Here is a 21,427-nt window from a genome sequence, read left to right on the forward strand (position 1 = left end):
GCAGGTTTGTCCTTTCCTCCAGAAATCAATCTCCAAACACTGTTATTTCACTCATATAAAACACGTTAGTTCTTGCATGTGATCCTCAAAGCTCGAGTCCATCTGGCTGGGAATTGGTAAGATCAATGCAATGTTGAAGTCTCATTAATCAGGAACAGGAAGGGAGGGTGATATAATGAACTGTATACAGTCTACGATAACTCTAATATCGATACATTCTACAGACCGTGAACAGCAGTGATCTGACATCACGGCTAAACACAAGAAAGTACAGGGAATATTGCACATTATATATATATATATATATATATATTAAATTAAAGCATTTTTTTGTGTACCAGTGTAAAATGAATGTAATATGTATTTAATTTGTGTATACATTTAAAGGAATTACTACAAAAGAGACAGTTTGGCATGTAAATGCATACCTAAAATAACTAAAGAAAATAAAAGATCACATCCAAAATAAAAGTTTGTGTTTACATAATATATGTGTGTGTACTGTGTATAATTATTTTGTGTATGTATGTATGTATGTATAAATGTATATATAAAATATATATGTATATGTAAAATAAAATATATACATGCATGTGCATTTATATATACAAAATTATACACAATACACACACATATATGATGTAAACACAAACTTTTATTTTGGATGCGATTAATCGTAATTAATCATTGCCCAGCACTAAATTGCAATACAAGTGAATGAACAAATGTATAAAACTAATTAAAAACATTTTTTTTTTTTCGGTAACACTTTATTTTACAGTGTCCTTGTTACATGTTACATGAACGTACCATAGTAATAACAGTAAATTATGAATCATTACATGCAACTAACCCTCAACCAAACCCTAATGTTAATTTTGATTTAGTAAGTTATAGTCTATTGACTAAATTCCCATTTAGTTTTAGTCATATTTTAGTCATCAGAATTGTTTTAGTTTTAGTCGAGTTTCTACAGTATATTTAGTTGACTAATATCTAATGGGTTTAGTTCAATTGTAATGCATTCATTTAGAATTTCTCTAAAATTGCCAAACCCATTATATACGATATACTATATACCATATAAACTATATAGAAAACATCTATTAACCTGTTAATATGAATTATTTTAATGTTGGAACATGCAATACAGACACAGATTTAACTGTTGTGACATTTAAAAAAAAAATTGATTCTCCTAAAGTAGAACACGGTCTTTTCAATTAATCAGCATTTTTTATAACAACTTGCATATATCATTCTTTATTTTTTCAAGCAGACATATTTATTTATTTATTTATTTATTTATATCATTATTAAAGAGCAGTGAATGGTTTTCTCTTTTTTTGTTGATTAATATGAAGTGCACAGACGGCATTAGGTTTATTACGCACTGTCATTTTATATATTATATTAAATATATTATATTAATTTGTAGTGCTATCCAAATGAATAAACAAAATACTAAAATAAATGTTAAAAATAAATAAATAATTGATTTGTTTAGCACTACAAATTAAGGCAATATGTTTTTTGTAAATAATGTAAATATTTAATTAAAGAAAGAATTACAGCAGGAGACAGTTTGGCATGTAAATACAAAAGAAAATAAGCATTATATTAATTTGTAGTAATATAATAATAAACAATTGTAAAAAATAGAATAAATTAAAAAAGTAAAGTAAAATAAAATAAAAATTAATTACTGCAAGATATAGTTTGGCATGTAGATACATTCCTAAAATAAATAAAAATAAATAAACAAGCCCTTGCAAAGCCGTGGTTTAGGCTTTTTGATTGGACAATGTGATTTCAATAAATGAATGTCCATAAGAAAATGAGTGCCATGTTATGATATGTACCTGCCCATATTTGGCAGCCAGATGTAAGGGTGTCCAGTAGCTGTTGTCAAACACCTGGACATCTGCACCGTTCTCCAGCAGCACTGACACCACCTCCTTATAACCACTGGCACTGGCGATGTGTAGCTATAAACACAACATACAAACAAGCATTTTACAGGTCATGTTTCATTTGGCCAAAAGCCTTCCCATTCAAAATCACCATCTGTACACATTACGTTTAGAGATCAGTGAACCGTTACATATTTTGGGATTCACGTATTTTCTCACCAGCGTGACCCCATCATCATTTTGTTGATTGACGCTGCCCCCGCTGCTGACCAGCTGTCTCACGTCAGACATCATGGTGGATGAGCGCTGGGTCTTCATCTGGTGCATAGAGCTTGTGTCCACTCCTAACATACACACAGACATGTGTCAAAGTGAGAAAGGACATCAGGACAGATGTCATATGACAGAGCTCTTATTCAGCAGTGTATGGGATCAGACAGGATGGGATATCTCTCTGCGTCCTCATGTGGAGGATATATTCTTTAGTTTCACATGTCTATGGTAACAAATAATCTTCACTTGCAAATGGTTGTCACACAGCAACAGAATACGGTTGTCTGTTCTGTATCCAAAGAATAAGCACTAGTACCTAAAGAATAAGAACTAGTGCCTAAAGAATAAGAACTAGTATCTAAATGATAAGCACTAATACCTAAAGAATAAGCACCAGTACCTAAAGAATAAGTACTAGGACCTAAAGAGTAAGCACTAGTACCTAAAGAATAAGCACTAGTACCTAAAGAATAAGCACCAGTACCTAAAGAATAAGTACTAGGACCTAAAGAGTAAGCACTAGTACCTAAAGAATAAGCACTAGTACCTAAAGAATAAGGTGAAGTAAACATCAGAGATGCTTTGCCACAAGCTGCAACTGTAGGAACTACACTAACTATGGTGATGCATATCTTCTTCCGAGATGGTATTTATTGGGAGCATCCACGTTGTTGGAACCCTTCCGCATCGTCAGCAGGGATCTCAGGGTCTCAGGTGTTTCGCCCCTTAACCTGAACACCTCGCCTGAGTGGGGCAGCGAAGACTGACTAGCCTTCACCTGCAAAAGGGTTCCAACTGTGGGCTCTCTTCAGAGCCACAGCCAACTTGAGCTGGACTCGGCTGCTGCAGCTATGTCCCTGGTGGCTTTCTTCAGCTGTTTAGACTCCAGGCCCACTCTCTGGGGGAAGTAGCACACCGATTTTGATGGGAACCCACGGCAGCCGACTTCAGTGGGGTGGCTGGTTGCATGCCACCCCTTTAAAACAGCTTCGTCGACCAGGTCTTGGTACTTGGCTTTTTTCAGTTTGTGGGACGTGGCCTCTCCTCCCAGGGCACCGTGAGCTTAGCAACTATGATGATTTTCGTGCTCCTGGATAGCAGGACCATATCTGGTCGGAGGGAGGTCACTGCCACGTCCTGTGGGAAGACAAGCTTCCTCTTCAGGTCCACTCTCAACTCTCAATCGGAGGCTCGTTGCAAGATAAGAGGGTGGGTTCTTGGCCTCTGTGTCGGTCTTATGAGCCTTGTCTCCTTCTCTCACGAAAGTTATGGCTTCGAATGGATGGGCCTGATTGTTGTTGTTGTTGTACCTAAAGAGTAAGCACTAGTACCTAAAGAGTAAGCACTAGTACCTAAAGAGTAAGCACTAGTACCTAAAGAATAAGCACTAGTACCTAGAGAGTAAGCACTAGTACCTAAAGAGTAAGCACTAGTACCTAAAGAGTAAGCACTAGTACCTACAGAGTAAGCACTAGTACCTAAAGAGTAAGCACTAGTACCTAAAGAGTAAACACTAGTACCTGAAGAATAAGCACTAGTACCTGAAGAATAAGCACTAGTACCTAAAGAGTAAGCACTAGTACCTGAAGAATAAGCACTAGTACCTAAAGAATAAGCACTAGTACCTAAATAATAAGCACTAGTACCTAAAGAGTAAGCACTAGTACCTAGCACTAGTACCTAAAGAATAAACACTAGTACCTAAATAATAAGCACTAGTACCCAAAGAATAAGCACTAGTAGCTAATGAATAAGTACTAGTACCTAATGGAATATATAATAGTATCTAAAAACTACATACTAGTAGTGTTGTCACGATACCAAAATTATTGTTTCGATACCGATACCAAGTCAAGAATTGCGATTTCGATACTTTCCTGAAAAGGGAGAAACACTCTCAAATATCATTGCTGTGCTTTATTTTAAAACCGGGACAACATTCTAATCATATAACACACTAATAAATGATCATATGAACAGCAGATATATTAAACATTTGAACAAAATATGAAATAATCAAACTATAAAAATTAAATTAGAGCAATGACATTCAAGGTAAAAAAAATTATAAATTTAGCAGCATTATCTCAGTTATCATAAGAAACATAAGAGTTACCGGTAATAACTTTATCTTGATTCTGAACTTTGAATAAAAATATGAACAGCGATTATAAATATTGGTAACATTATGATAAGCCTCATTGGTGATATATTTGACATATGGGGAGAGAGTTGTGGAAGGCCTATACTTCATGTTAAACATAAATGTATAGCAGCAAAGACAACGTCGGCAGTGTTGACGGCAAAATAGGCTACAGAATATTTCGTTCTGTATTGAGAGGTACAGTATTTGAAAATCGATAATTTTTTTTTAATTACATTTATATCTGCATTTATGTCAAAACATAGAGACTTTCACACATCAAAAAGTAATTTATTAATATGTATTCGTGTCAAAATGACATAGAAACATCTTTTCCTATTCTATTTTGCCTGGAAACGCTTCCAATACGCTTGCGTGTCGCGTGAAAAATAGGCGTCGGTTCTATTTCTAGCATGCACGCGTTTTCCGCGCGGCTCTGGCGCGCGTGTCACGCAGGCAGTGTGCTAGCTCTAACCTGTTAACATGGGAGCCGAAATCAAAACGTGCACGCCACGCATCCAGCGTGTCGCCGGCCTTACAAATCTAGAACGCGGTCATTCTTAGAAGTATCGATACTAATAAATTAAGGAATTGTGACGTTTTTCATTTCCGAGAATCGCGATACTTTTGAAGTATCGGTGCACCGTGCAACACTACATACTAGTAGCATGAAAATAGGTACTAGTCTGTTTTAAGGATTAAATGTTAAAAGGCTTGCCATAGTCTGTCACGTCATACAGCGCCAGAGCTGTACTCATCAAACCAGTCACTGTTCTCCACCAGACCTGCTGAGTTTTGAGTTCTACACTCAAGTCAAATGCTCTGATCTCCACCCAGATATAAAAGCTGCTGTCAGTTAATAAAAACTTGACGGATGAACTCGTGGCCCGATTGAACTCATGTCATGTCAAAAGTGAAATGACTTTTCAGTTTTATGGACGTCGGCATCTTTGATATTCCTTTGGTCACTGTCGCTAGGATTACTGGTAGAAAATACAGGCTTGACTTCCATTGCACGTTCATAGCAAAACGCTAAGTTGCTGTTTGAACCGGACATTATGAGACTCACACTGTGTGTAAAATGCTGTTGTCAAAAATTGTGTTGTCCCAAAAACTGACAGTGTGAAGTAGCCTATTAGACAAAGTATAAGATCACCAGTAACTGAAGATGAGAGTTGTCTGTAGAAGGCCATCCTGAGAGTCTTGACTGATAAATGTAATGATAAATGAGATCTCTGACAGCAGCCGAGAAACGGATGTCTGATTCTCTGGCTCTCACTGAGTGATTTGCAAGCTGAAGTAACTCTTACTACACACACTGTGTGAGCTGACAGAATAGATGACTTAACTTACAACATGGCTGAGCCGTATGACGGTATATATGATTGAAAAACACTGTATTAAAATATCTGTATCCTATAATATAACCAATGCATGCATATGGAGAGAAGGAAAAGAAACAGAGCAAACAATTTAATCTCTAAATGAATCATTTATTGTTGTTTTCTACCACTAGTCCATAGTTACATCAGGAATATTCTGAATTCACTATTTTTTATTATTTTAATTTAAATTGAATTTAAATTTCTTAAAAGAGAAAACAGATGAATTTAAATTTCTTAAAAGAGAAAACAGATGAAAATAAATTAAGTACACAAAGGGTCAGGATTATTAATTTGATTTTATTTTGTTAAATAAATTAATGTTTATTCAGCAAGAACACATTAAACTGATCAAAAGTGACAGTAAAGACTTTAATGTTACAAAATATTTACATTTTAAATAAATTATTTATTTTGAACTTTTTATTCATCAATGAATCCTTAGGAAAAAAGTATTGTACTTTCCACAAAAATATTAAGCAGCACAACTGTTTTCAATATTGATAATAATAATAAATATATTTTGTGCATCAAATCATCCTATTAGAATGATTTCTGAAGGATCATGAGACACTAAACCAGGGGTCTCCAACCTTTTTTTCATTTGAGAGCTACTTTTTAAAAATGAAAGTGGCCGAGAGCTACTCATGTAATACAATACTTAAATCTCATAAATAATGTTTCATAACTCTCATATAAACAACTATCCAAACTGTTTTAGACCTAAAAGAGTCTTTGTAGACCAAGACAGATATATGTCACGCTTAAATGTCAGAGAAAAGAACAGAATCAGAGATTTTTATTTATTTTTTTATAGAAAATTTTACTTTGCATAGTATACTGTAAAAACACATAGTTGATAGTTAATTTTAGTTGATCATAGTTGATCATAACTAGAGATGAAATGACATGAAAATTTCATTTCATGATTATAGTGACCAAAAGGAGCACAGTTATCACAGGATCCTGTTTAAAAAGTACTAACACTACACAAATCAAATAAACTGAGAAATTCCAAGAGGGTCCTCACACCATCGGTGCTCATGCCCTAATTAGCATCAATATGCACTTTTTGTTTACATAAACATTAAAATAATAACATTAAAAATAATGGCCAGATTTTAAAGGAGTGTCTTGCAACATGTTATCTACTAACACGTTCAAATAAAGTTGACAAAAAAGGTTTTATAAAAAGATAAACCTCACATATTTCAGCCTTTAAATCATTTTTTATAAAAAGAATGAGTCAAAAAAAGATAAATTACTGACCATGTAACTTGCACATTAGCTTATCTTTTATTATTAATAGTAAAATTCGGTCCGATTTTCCCGTGGCGTCTGTCGTTGCTATGCAACCATGCACTGTGCTCTCCACAACGACAAAGAAGTTTTAGTAGCTAATGGATTTCCACCACCGAAAAACGCTTGCTGTAGCTGATTGGTTAGTTCTTGTCACAAGACCTGCGGTGCGCTTGCGGCATTCTGAACAGTTGAGATCTTTTCATCTCGCTGTGCCTGGAAAAAATGAGTGCGTCGCTTCAATTATGAGCGCGCTTGCCGCGCGCCGCCTACATTTGAAACGACGAACTCGAGCGCGCAAAAGATGCGATATGTGAACGCGAGCTACCTCCAATCAGGCCACGAGCTACTGGTAGCTCGCGAGCGACGTGTTGGAGACCCCTGCACTAAACTGACTGGAGTAATGATGCTGAAAATTCAATGGAATAAATAACTGTTTTCAGGATATTACTGTCTCTACTGTATTTTTTATCAAATATGTTCCACCAAGGCTGCATTTAAGAGACTTATTTTAAAAACATATTACCGACCCCAAACGTTTGAACGCTAGTCTGCATTTATGTTCATATATGTTCACCAATCACCAACTCCTAGTTATGCATGTATGTAGTCATACAAAACGGGTAAATTAGGAACTAAATGAATAAATGACCCTACCATTTTCCTCCAGGTGTCTGATGAGGATGTAGCTGGTTTCTGTCCCCTCAGTGGCGTAGTCAAGTGGAATGTTCCCGTTCACATCCTGCAGGAGCACGTTGACTCCAGTCTTCAGAAGAGGTGTGATGGAGAAGGGGAGGGGGAGGGGGAGATGGCAGTCAGATAAAGCAAAACAAGACATAAACAAATTGAGTCCCTCTCTCCCCATTCATCAGTCTGCAATCGATGATAAACTACGGCCAATTATCACACTTTCCCAGCATTCCCCAGGCACCCGAGCTCAGGGATGAGCTACATTAACAGAAAAGAGAGCGTTAACTAACTCATTAAGATAGGGGCAGGTTAATAGGGTCTACGGTGCAGTGTTGAGTGTCTGGGTGGCAGGGGGTGATGTGATTTATGAGGGTCTGCTCTCTAGAGACTCCAGACAGCGATAAGACTCTTTACGAGCTGAAAGCATGACGGAGGGTTAAGGCTTTTGAGCATGTGGAATTTCTATGGATACTGTAATGGTCTGAAAATGATGCCGACGTCATCATAAACAAACGAGAGCTGGGGGAAGAAACGGGCTTCACTGTCATGAAACAAAGCTATCTAATATAAAATATTGGTGTGGCATTTAGTCCTTGTCTGTTAGCTTTAATGTAATCTGTAAAGCTTTTACGTATAAATATGTAAAAATTTTACACTTTACAGTCTCTTCTGGAAAAACTGAATAAAAACATGAAATCACTCATATTACATTCAGGAGCATATATCCAATTTTTGGTCCAGTCTGTAGTTGTCCAAAGTGTAGTCCAACAACCAAGACAGAAACTCAAGGCTGTTGGTTAATATATCTAATCCATATTTCTTGTTTCAAGTAAGGGATAATGTACATCCAGCAGGTTGTTATCTCAGAATAAACCCCGACAGGGTGATCAGGATCATGGTCTTGCATCAGCCTGAATGGGTTTATTCTGAGATAACATCCAGCTGGCTGTACACTATCCCACTTATTACATGGCTACTTGCCACATAAGTAAATAATTAGACATGAAATATTGATCGGAGTTTCAATATTTTATTAGCTATTTAAACACAAAGCTTCTGAAGAGAAAGCAGTTACTAGCAAGCTGCAAGTTCAAACTAGATGGCCATGTAAGGAATACAGTACATACCGGTTCATACCACTTATTAGACGGCATTTCTCCGCATAAATATTTATGGGGATAAGAGATATTGATTTGACATGAAACCGTTTTAAAATCGTACCTTTTTGTTATTTTATAATCCAACAGTGCACAAAACAATAGTCTCAAAATGGCAGCAGTTGCGTTTGTATGAAACAAGAGAGAGGGAGTTTGTGATACCAGATGACATAGGCCTAATTAAATAACTGTACACAAAATATTGATTTGACTGAGTTTTAATATTTTATTAGCTCACCAAACGCAAAGCTTCCACACGAAAAAACGTTCCTAACGTTCCTATAGCGCCAACGTCAGTGACAGATACCCGGATGAGCCTGTGTTGTTAGTTTTTAGCGGTTGTTATCTGGGAATAACATAGGACGGCGCGATTGACCAATCAGAATCGAGTATTCCACAGAGCCGTGTAATAATAAGAAATAAGTCAACACAGAAAAAAAACATGCTTGTCAAGCTGTTTGATGGAGTTTGATAGATCTGTTAAATGACTTGAACATATAAATGTAAGTGCCACTAATGCAGGTAAGAGCCAAAAAAAAAAACTTCCAAAGACCATATTAGCACTGCACTAAACAGAGAGAGAGAGAGAGAGAGACAGAGAGACAGAGAGAGAGAGACAGAGAGAGAGAGACAGAGAGAGAGAGACAGAGAGAGAGAGACAGAGAGAGAGAGACAGAGAGAGAGACAGAGAGAGAGACAGAGAGAGAGACAGAGAGAGAGACAGAGAGAGAGAGAGAGAGAGAGAGAGAGAGAGATGAGGAGGATGGCATGACATTTAAAATACAAAACTAAACTTCAGTAGATTTACAACTCTCTCTCATAATGGCCTGTGTGTAATTAAAGCTGCAAATGGCACGTCTCCATCTGACTGGCTGGAGCATAAAGGCATTGTGACAAAGATGCAGCTTATTGTCTCTTTTCCCAGCATGCCTTTCAAATCCAGCCATCAGCACATTTAGACTGGGAAGGTTGTGTCAATCACGCACTGAGGTTAGCACTAGGTTAATGAATGTATTAATTAACATTAACTATCAGCAGCTCCTTTGTCTGCATTTATGAGCTATGGCTTTTTAGGATACGCACACACACACACACACACACACACACACACACACACACACACGTTTTCATGTTTTATGGGGACTTTCCATAGACATGATTTTATCCCAATAATTAGTAACCACTAAACCACCCAATCACAGAAAACATTCAGCATTTTTACATAAAAAAAAAAAAAAAGACAAAAAAAAAGTAGTTTGATTTATAAGCTGTTTTCCTCAGGGGGACCAAAACATTTCCCCACATGGACAAGGATTTCAGATATTGCCATCTTTGCGGGGACATACTGTCTCAATTAATGTTGGGTTTACCAGACCACCCACACACACACACACACACACACACAGCTCCCGAGAGCACTGACGGATCTGACATTGTGTCACAGGATTGTGTCATGACCTCTTCACTGAGATCTCACACACACTACACCACAGTCCTCCAACTCACTGGGGAGACGCATGAGGACATGGTGTGTGTGTGTGTGTGTGTGTATTGTATTGGTGGCGATTCATCGATCCGTCTGGTGTGGAATTTTGTGAATGGTTAAAGCAGGAGCATGTGTGAATTGATTAGGTGGGGTCAATGTGAAGTCTCGTTGGTGGTGATGAGTGTGTGTGTGAGTGTGAGTGTGAGTGTGAGTGTGAGTGTGAGTGTGAGTGTGAGTGTGAGTGTGAGTGTGAGTGTGTGTGAGTGTGAGTGTGAGTGTGTGTGAGTGTGTGTGTGAGTGTGTGTGAGTGTGTGTGAGTGTGTGTTGCCCTTCACACTGAGAGAAGAGGTGATGAAGCCGTCAACATCGCTTCCTCTGATCGACAGAATGCACCCAGTCCTCTGTGGCAAACAAACACCTAATCATGTGACGACTAAACTGTTTATAAATGTGTTTTATTAAAAGGCAGTAGTGTATGGGAATAGAATAGAATAGAATAGAATAGAATAGAATAGAATAGAATAGAATAGAATAGAATAGAATAGAATAGAATAGAATAGAATAGAATAGAAGCTGAATTTTCAGCATCATCACTCTTGTCTTCAGAGTCACATAATCCTTCATAAATCATTTTAATATGTTGATTTGGTGCACATGAAACATTTCTTATTCTTATAGTTGTTCAAAACAGTTGTGCTGCTTAATATTTTAGTGGAAACTGTTAAATGCATCTTTACTGAATGAAATAAATAAACAAACAAACAAACAAACAAACAAACAATTATTAATTAATTACGATACTGACCAAAACTTTAGAATGGTGTATTATATTAGGCTACATAATAGTATACTATATACAATATTATACTATATTATATTATATTATATTATATTATATAATATATTATATTATATTATATTATACAATGCATTTTTATTTTTATATTGTTTTATTAATATTTATGCATTAATGCAAAACTTTTTTTCCTGGTGCAACCATAAACCATAGTGGTACTAAATGATGACACAAACTGACCTGGTCCTACAGGACTGTATTGAACACTGTTGTGTCTAGCAGCGGGATTTAATAGATTACTACTGATCCACAGCGATCATCATGGGTTAGACAGCAGGTCATAAAAAGTGAAGTGTCATACCTCTGCAGTACACACACTTAAGGGGTTAACAAGCTGACCTCTGGGACTCGTTCAAAATCTATTATTCGCTATGATGGATAAAATAGTAATTAATTTACCCCAATGGAAATGCTTTCAAATTATTTGCTCCGTTTCATGAAATAAGCGTTAATATGCAAACCCTCTCCACATAATTTCCTTCCATTCACATTCATTTAGAGATATTTTGATGTAAGCAAGGTCACAAGGAGGAGCTGAGGGAACTGATCACACACACACGTCGGGTTTTCATGTTGTATGGGGACATTCTTTAGACATAATGGTTTTTATACTGTACAAACTGTATATCCTATCCCCTACACTAACCCTACCCATAAACCTACCCATCACAAAAAAACAAAAATCCCCACTTAATATGATTTCTACTGTAAGCTTTTTTCCTCATGGAGACCAAAATTTTTTTTTTTTTTTTTTTTTGTCCCCATAGTGTAGGGTATACCTGAACCACACACACACACACACACACACACACACACACACACACACACACACACACACACACACACACACACACACAGCTCAGGTGTGCTTCAGAGGCCACAGTAACTGAACCTGACAGTACAGAGGACTGCAGAGAGATGAACTACAAATCATGTCAACAAAGGAGAAAGAGATGAAACATCCTCCCCGGGAAAGTAAAAAAAAAACTGTAGACACTTTCCTCTGACTGCACCAGCAAACAAGGACAATCACGTAACGTAATTACATCTAATCTGCATGATGATGGCTGCCTGTGTCTCATTACAGGGCTTTGAGCACAGGCTTAATTGCCTTTGTTCAATTTAATCAGTTATGATAATATGCTAATAGCAATGAAAGTGAATGAGAATGCAGTTAACTTTCAAGCAGACTTGGAAAACTTCAGAACATCTGCATGGTTCACTGGTATGAATTCGACATATTTTACCTTGAAACGTGAATCACAAGCAAAAAGAGTCCATTATAATTAGTGGCACTGTCTACACTGGGTGTGACGTGGCATAACGCATACGGTCGACAACAATAAACTGATGCCTTGTTCTATTACTGACATATTCATGTTTGCACTACTTCCAGCAACCATATTGAACCATATTGAACCATATTGAAAGTTTGCTTTGACGTATCCAGTGTAGACAGCCTCAAGCTATTGACAACAGACATGCCCGACGAAGATAGTGTTAGAATCAACAGGCTACTTTTTGCTACTGTAGCTTTAAGAACATCTATATGCAAGTTAACTCCATTATGATTACAAACTACATTAGTAGCAACATGTTAAATGTGACATTTACTATTGTTCGCAGGCTAAATCCAGTCATTCCAATAAAAATTCAAGCGATCTGGAATTTTGCATGAGGGTGAAAGATATTCCCATGCAGATTTTGCAACTGGGAATTGCAAAATTCCAGTTATATCCACAAAAAAAGAGTTATATTTCTACTGTTCCATTAGCGCTACCTATTGACATACACTAGATTTACATAATCAGTCTGTCTGATGTTTGTTCAGAACAACGTGAAAGTCGCATCAAGAGCACGCGGCTCCTGAGGTGGATTCATTCAGAAAATGGACTAAATCTATATCAAACATATCTGAAAAGGAAACTGATGGAATAGGACCCACAACTGAAGCTATTTTAGACTATGCATTATAAAGCCATATCTGTTCAGTTGGAAAAGCAGCAAGGAAATTCATTTTTTCCCCCATGACGTCAACTGAATGTAGGTTTGTTTCTTAAGAGAGTAATCCTCATAGAAATGACTAAGCAGTGAAAGCTAATGAACCCTTACCTAATGCAGTTCTTACCTAAATGAAATAACAGATGAGACTGAGATTGGCAGCCTAACAGTGCCTCCTAAATCCTGACTCTGACTAATCCCAAAAAATAGGTCGTCATGGTCTAGTTTTGGAAGCAGGATGCAGTAATATAGAGGAAGGAACGCGAGAGATGCAGAGGCAGAGGGAGAAGGAGAGAGCTAGCCTGAAGTGAGTGTGTGTGTGGGAGACCTAAAGCATTGCATATTGCACAGCAGAGATAAGAGCATTAACAGACATAACATGAAAGAAAAACTGAAATATACAACATTTGCATTATAAAAAACGCATATTAGTCAAGGAAATGTGGTTTCAAGTTTCGGGGTGAATCAAACAAACAAACAAACACACTCTCTCTCAAAAACTCTCTCTCTCTCTCTCTCTCTCTCTCTCTCTCTCTGATAAACAAACACACTCTCATAAACACACGCACACACACATTCTGATAAACAAACATACACAGACACACAATCTCTCTCAGAAACGCACACACTCATAAACACACATTCTCTCAAAAACACACACAACACACACGGTCTCTCTCTCTCGTAAACACACTCATAAACACACACAAATAAATAAATTAGAATTAATTAGAATGAAAACAAACCATATTTTAGGGCCATTAAGATTTATTGCACTGTGAAATTGTTTTTAGAGTGCATTCACAATTTAAGAGTGCTAAATTTGTAAACCATTGGTGGCATTTGTATTTTTTTTGTTATTTATGCCGATTTATAAATAAATACATAAATAAATAAAACAAACAAACAAACAAACGTTATATAAGTGTTGAATAAGTAATCTATGTAAACAAACTGATTTTGTTAAGTACTCTAAGTAAATAAATACAAACTCGAAAACAAACTTGCAGTGTAAGTGTTAAAAGTCTGTAAATAATATTTGTGTGTAATTTTACAACGGTTAATGCGCATTATGCATCATGAACAAAATGAAAAACATTTATTAATCTAGGTTAATGATCATTTGTATACTATTTTTGGTGTCAAATCACGTTAGTTCATAATACATTATCAAATTTATGAATTTAAATAACTTAAAATTACATTCTTATATATTATTATAGGGATATTACAAATTGCTACTGAATCAAATATAAATTAAATAAATATACATTTTATTATTAAAAATCTAATAAAAAAACACTCTGAAAATATTAAATAAAATGATCACGATGCAACAAATTAATTAATTAATTATTATTATTATTATAGATTTTTAATAATATAGACATTGACGCGAAATGGAGAAAAAACAGCAAGGCCGCTGAAAAGTAATATGAAGATGGAAAATGTGTATCCATGGCAACGGAGACAACCCTTTCTACACAAGGGTGACTCACCCGCAGAGACAAAAAAGGTTAAAGGGGCTTGCTTGAGGAGAATCCGTGTTTTTTGTGTTTTTTTTCTCTCAATACCATTCAAGAGCCAAACAAAGCTGCATTAATTCACAGTCATTTTGTGTAAGCCTCTGACGAACAGCTAATCAAACAATGGCATGTCAGTCAGGCTTAAGGTGTCAATCAAACTGTCCTGGATACAGAAAGGAGGTGTGCAATTCAAAGCTTCCTGTGTCTGAGTACATTAGTGTTCTAGCATGCGTTTACTGAAAACTACAGCAATTCATTTATTAATGAATCGGTAATGAATGAGTCATGAATTTGATGTTTGAGATGGCAATCACTGATGCTTCTGCTCCATTTGCCAGTGTCAAACTGTAAATGTCAAGAACAGATATGGACTAAACTCAATACATTTCAACACTTGTCATAACTGAAAAAGGACGGTCAAAATGCCTACATTATTCTGTGTACCGCACATTTAGGCAAAACTAGTATTTTCACACTGCTTACTGCAGTACAAATACTAAAAAAAAAAATAAAATACATCCCTGTACAGCCAAATTGGTGTTCTGGCACATGATCTTGTGCTTTTCTTCTCAAAGATAAAGACTGTGTGCTTTCTTGGTGCATCAGACAGCAAAAGAGGTTTTAGTACAGTGAGTGTGTGTGAAAGGTTTGTTTTAAAAAGAGGCAAGGCCATGTCCACCATTAAGGAACCTTCAGACTCACGAATGAAAAAGGTCTGTGTGTGTGTGTGTGTGTGTGTAAGAAAGGATCACGTCTTCATGCAGTTAATTAAGTCTTCACGTTATCTCTGCCGTACGAGAGCTCTGCACAAACTGACTTGCATACTTTTATGCAAATGAGGCCTACTTTCAGAAATATTCATTCATACAGCGCCGAGGAGTTGTTCACACACACGCGCCAAATCTGTTGTGAGTACTATCAAAGAGAATGCTTCAAAGCGCAACAGCACACTTCACATGCATGCACAAACACACACAAAGAGGGAGATGATGTTGCTGGTTTACATTCAGAAATATTGACCTCAATTTTGCTAAATATCACACATTCCTTATCTGTCTTATGACACACTGTATTGAATACAAAGACAAATAGTTAAAAATGAAGGGGCCAATCACAGAATGCATTTTGCGTTCCACTGCGCTGCTTTTACATTGTTTTTCTATGTAATATAGTTGGATATGTTTGAGTGTTGCGCTCCCTGCTCACATCTTTGCAGCATCATGCGCGATATGCGTCGTTACAATTAAAAGTTACTCACATTACTAAAAAAGATATCTAAATCTACTGTAGATTTCAGTCGACTAAAATATTATGATGTTTAGTCAACTACAACTAGGCTAAAACAATTCAGATGACTAAAATATGACAAACTAAAAGGCATTTTGGTCAAAAAGACTGACTAAAACAAAATAAAAATGTGCAGTCAAAATTTACACTGCTGGTGATTTGAAGGAACGTGGGATTTGAGCCTATACATCAACAGAATGAAGAGGTTCAGGTGGGATTATATTAAACTGTAGATAAAGAAAAGGCTAAACATTATATTATAGATAATATTTCAGTTGTGATACAGACTGTACTATATCTCTGCGTCCAATCTGGATGTTATGATTTAATGTAGCTAACAAAACTGAATGCAGGTGTTGTGTAAAAAACATATCTGTTGTAGTTGTAGTAGTAGTAGTAGTAGTAGTAGTAGTAAAGTGTATTTTTGTCCAGTATTCCTAAAGGAGGTCTGAGATTGAAGTGAGCTGGCAGACGCACATGGATTGTTGCTTCACGCTCCAATGAAAATCAGTTCGAAAGTGGTCTGGAGTCTCACACACACACACACTGAAAAGTAGAGCAGGCATAGCTGGTGTCTCTGCAGCGCACATTCAGAATAACAATAACCAGATGATAGTTTTCTTGGAGAACTCGCTGTGTATTTTCCACAGATATATGAAAATCGTGATCTGTATTTTCACCTGAGGTCTAAATGCAGAAAATGTGGCTTCATGTGTGATGCGTGAGCTGGCACAGCTTTCATTCTCTCTTGATAATAATGAAACGATTCAGTCATTAATTTGAAGGATGAAGAAGCTCACTGGATGAGAAACAGCTCGTGTAGGAATCTTTATAAATGGGTTTGGATTGAAGGGGGCGAATATCTTCCCCTGGCATGTTCCTTTTTAGATTCTCTTCAGAGATAAACTCTGATTCATACTCTGTTTACACCCCAAGGCTCCTAATTTGTGGAGGATATGCTGTTCAATGACAAATTAATGGTATAAAGGTCCCTTTTCCCACTAGAAGTCAATTTAGATTATATTAGGACTGCAGTGCATCACAGCCCTTCTGATTGAACAGCCTTTCCAACTCTCCGACAAAATCCAACAAGTTTGGTATTATTGCTGGCAGTAAATCTCATTCAAACTTTTTAGTAAGAAACAAATCTCAAACGTTATTTATAGTGATTTTAACTTACAGTCCCGTACGGTTCACAGAGGGCATTTGGTGGCAAATTTGTGCCATAAAGTTTGAGAGAAATGTCTCTCTCATCCATTCTTGATCAGTGAGATTCAAAGACATGAGATTTCCGCCAAAACACTCAGTTGGTGTAACATCCACCGCAGAGCTGTGTCGAATCGGCCACTTTTGCAAATTAAAAACGTTTTATGCAAATAAATAAACCGCACATTTGAGAAATATGACCCAATCATTCGTGGCCTATCGGTGCCCATAGCAAACAGGCTACAGTACATCTGCATGCTGTGCTGTACTGGAGGCAATAAGCAGAAAATCTTGAGCTTCTTCTCTCCACTCTAACATTTGGAGGAGAAATTCTCCTTAGGAAAGACGCTCTTTGAAGTCACAGCGCTAAAAATAACCCAGATATCCCTGTTACTTTGAGCTTTCACTGACACGCACACAGAGTGAGCTTTCACCGACTGGCACAACAGTGACAAGAACAACAGTGACACACTTGTGTCTTAACTGTCTGTGAATTCAAGCGGGAGTCAATATTGGTGTTCTGGTTAGGGCAGCACAATATAACAAAAACACCAAAAATCACAATATGGCTTGGTGTGATTTTCAAATCGCAAATTTGGCTCCGCACAATCTCTGCATTTTTCTTATAACATGCAATGCAATGCGTGCCAGCCATTTTACCAGATTTGTAGTGGGAAGCGTTTAGTTTTTCCCACCAGAATAAAAGCATGATGGATATAACATTTGAAATAAAGATGTAATTAAGAAACTAAGACATTAATATTAGTATTGTAATTTTACTAAATGTTTGATAAGTATAAATATTTTATTAAATACTTTGATAGTTTTTTTTTTTTGTTTTACAACAGTATTACTACAATAGTAATACATATCATATTTTATTATTTTAATAAAAAAATGTATATTATTATTATTTGATAGTCATATTGAATTGGTAAAAAAACAAAAAAAAACAGTGGTCTTTGAAACCTCAAGTGAAAAGACTATGGTTACTGAAATAGGTTTGAGTTAGTTCTTATAGCAAAACCAAGAGAGAACACATAAATTTGTCAAGTTTTTCCGAAACCGTTCAGCCCAAAAGGGATGGTCTTCAGAGAATTATATATTTTTTTCTTATGCACTCCTCTTAAAAAAAAAATAATAAAAAAAATAAAAAAAAATTATTCACTCCAATCGTTAGAGAAAAATTATTTCTTAAAATAGCCATTTAATTTATCTGTATTTCAAAACCATATTGAGAAACAAATCAAAATGTCCTTTTTTTCCCCTCAATAGCAACTCTTGTTCTGGCGTATTAAGTATTGGGCTCTAAATAACTTGATTTTAAAATGTTCATTTTCACGATCCAATCAATTCACGATTATGCCGCATTTCAAAAGTAAAAAGTGTTGCAAACAGTATTTCAAGAAGCCTCAAAATAAGCAATAAAACTATTTTAAAAATCCTGTTCCAGAAACACTGAAGACATTCTTGTCAGTGTAAGTTAAATCACCTGTGTTTGTTTGTGGTAAAGTCAGCGATCTGACATGATTGCGTGCTGGCTGAACACAGCCTGTCTAAAGACGCAGGGAAATCCTGATCCTGCCTGGATCTGTCAGCACTGTGGAGGATTACGCTCATCTGATCCGGCATGTCCAACATATGAGAGAACTTGACTTGCTAGTTGGAAGCTTAGTTGGATTTCCTCCTTCAGGAGAGACGTGTATGTGAATCTATTTATTTTTTTTACATCCGACTGCAACTTGATACATGTTTGACTTTAAAAGTAGTTCTGTCACCATTTACTATATGTCATTTTTTCCTATGGAAACACAAAAATACACATAAAATATCCTTTCCGCTCTATACCACATAATGATATCTGAAGCATCAAAATGCTCCACCTGTGCTCGCCAATTACATCTAGGCTATAAGTTACTGAAACACACACACACACACACACACATCTATCAAGGCTGGTCAGGGGTGTGGTGTGTCAAGAAGCTCATTAAATTCGCAACACCCTGGTGAGAGAGCAGAGAGGTAGGCAGTCATGTTTTTCATCTCTTCCATCTCATTTCTGCTTTCATCCTTCAGTACACAAACCTCTTAATCGTATTAAAGAGAGGTGTCAAAGATGACACAGTCGAAGAGAAATAAGAATTCTCTTTAAAACCCCATTAAAACACTTGACAAGTACGGTTTTCTTTTCTGTGTTGGCCCTGTAATCCCTGAAGAAAGCGAACTGTTAACTACAGCATATTTTTGATTTTGTATATGCCCCTGAATGCAAGATAAATCATTAAGAGTTTAACTCACTTTTTCCAGAACAGAAACAATTGTCATTATGTGTGTATCTGTTAAATGAAATTTAGAGTACACTAGCATATATGATCTCAAAGCTAATAAATGTGGGCTAAAAGATTTGATTTGATGGTGTCTGAGTGCAGTGTATTCGTATTGTATCGTATTGTAACAATGAAACAAGCATTTTCTGTAAATCTGCTTTGAAACAGTATTGTGAAAAGCGCCAAATACGTTTGAATTGAATAGACTTGAATTGTATTCCTCACCAGCAGTAGCAGCAGCACCATATCTGCGTGATCGCAGGCGCAGGCCACATGCAGGGCGGTCCAGAGGTCCTCATCCTGCAGGTTGACATTCAGTCCCTTCTCTATCAAAATCTCTGCTGCGAACACATTGTCATGGCGGGCACACTGCAGAGACAAAAGAAAGAGAGTCCCAGTCACAGTGGCGCAATCTAACAGAAATGTCCACATCCCAAAATATTTGACCAATAATGGTTTTCACAAATATATCAAAAAGAACGGCTGTTTTTAAGTGTGATAAGAAGAAATGCACTATATTTAGTACATGCACTTACTGCATTCATTAAAAACCTAAGAAAATATTGGCCAATAGTATAAAGCAACTACATGAGTGAGGTTAGATTTAGGGATATGTTCGGAGTTAGTACTTAATTATTCCCAAGTTATTGTAATTACTGTAAGTACATACAGAATAGGACTGTAAAATAAAGCGTTTCCGCAATGTTTCTTGAGCATCAAACGAATTCTCATGAGAACATGTTAAGTCATTGCAAAAATGGCTCTGAAAAACATTGAGTACACATGCTTTGATTTGACTTGCATGTCCAAATACTTTTTGCAGCCACTGTAATTTTAGAAACATTTAATTGAATATCTTCCTCAACTAAACTTAAACCATTTTGCCCAAAAACAAACTTTCCGAGAGCTTTAGTGAATAAGTGCTGAACTCCATTCAGATAATACTTAGCTATTATACTATGCATTTAAATGAGACATTTAAATGGACTAAAAAGATTTAGCCCTTTTCACATTAGATAATGACATTAATTGCACAAAGGCGGAGGTTGATTTCAGTTAGAGGTGCAATAGTCAAAATTGTAATTAAAAAGTTAATTATATATATTGCATTGGGTATGAATGGCTGATTTCATATGTTGCACCATAAAAATGTATTGTTTTCTTTTTGAGCATCTCTGATTCCTAGAGAGTGTCAAGACTTAATCAAACTATATCCAATTACCACTGAAATTGGATTTGTTTCTGTTTAGCTGTACTATACCCTGGCGAACCCTTTACATTTATTTAAGTCTCCAATGGTCACAAAATTAACTAACAAAAATTGAGTAATCCATCTTGCTTGTGTAGTGCTCACACACTGGACCAGGTCTATTAAAGTCAGTGTCACCGAATGGTATCAAATATTTCCCAGAGTTACAATGAACCAACTAAAGGGAATGTAAATGGATGCCTACCATTTAGTTGACAAGCAGGCATTGAACAGAACATGTAGGTGTCATATATAACCAGTAATTGTCCAATAAAGGAAAATGAATTAAGATCTTCAACCCTCCTAAGCTTAAAAAAAAAAAAAAGATAAAATATTGGCTGTTGGTGGTCATATTTGACTGGGAACAGTAAGAGTTTTTTTTGTTATTATTTTTTTTTTATTGAGTCTGATTGTATATAGATCTTATTCAATAACTTTAAATATAAAAAGTTGCTTTTCCATTGATTTCCAATGGTTTATAAATTTTGACGACAAACAGCCAAGGTGTGACCTCAAATGAAGTGCAATTTTTTCTATATCTAAACCTTGAACCAGTCAGATAGAGTAAACCGTTTTTATATTTAAAATAAATAAATTAAATTAAATTGGTCAAAAATGCCTGACTATCTTTA

At 36.2% G+C, this 21,427-nt stretch overlaps 1 protein-coding gene and 1 long non-coding RNA gene across 7 annotated transcripts in view; one reads left to right on the plus strand and one right to left on the minus strand.

Moving 5' to 3' along the window:
* The window catches only part of myo16 (myosin XVI), a 236,169-nt gene that overhangs the window by 119,767 nt on the left and 94,975 nt on the right, over positions 1 to 21,427 (minus strand). For all 6 annotated transcript variants that reach the window (XM_082175792.1, XM_082175791.1, XM_082175790.1 and 3 more), the window contains exons 4-7: positions 19,772 to 19,915; positions 7,668 to 7,776; positions 2,133 to 2,257; positions 1,863 to 1,988 (exon numbers count right to left, since the gene is read on the minus strand). In XM_082175792.1, the coding sequence (XP_082031918.1) occupies positions 1,863 to 1,988; positions 2,133 to 2,257; positions 7,668 to 7,776; positions 19,772 to 19,915 (504 nt within the window). The remainder of the gene's footprint in view (positions 1 to 1,862; positions 1,989 to 2,132; positions 2,258 to 7,667; positions 7,777 to 19,771; positions 19,916 to 21,427) is intronic.
* LOC309503198 overlaps positions 4,380 to 21,427 on the plus strand; it is a 419,995-nt gene continuing 402,947 nt past the window's right edge. The window contains exon 1 of the long non-coding RNA XR_014207560.1: positions 4,380 to 4,806. This is a non-coding gene — a long non-coding RNA (uncharacterized lncRNA). The remainder of the gene's footprint in view (positions 4,807 to 21,427) is intronic.

The sequence above is a fragment of the Leuciscus leuciscus genome, assembly GCF_965113295.1.
Source record: "Leuciscus leuciscus genome assembly, chromosome: 7".
Classification (NCBI taxonomy): Eukaryota; Metazoa; Chordata; class Actinopteri; order Cypriniformes; family Leuciscidae; genus Leuciscus; species Leuciscus leuciscus.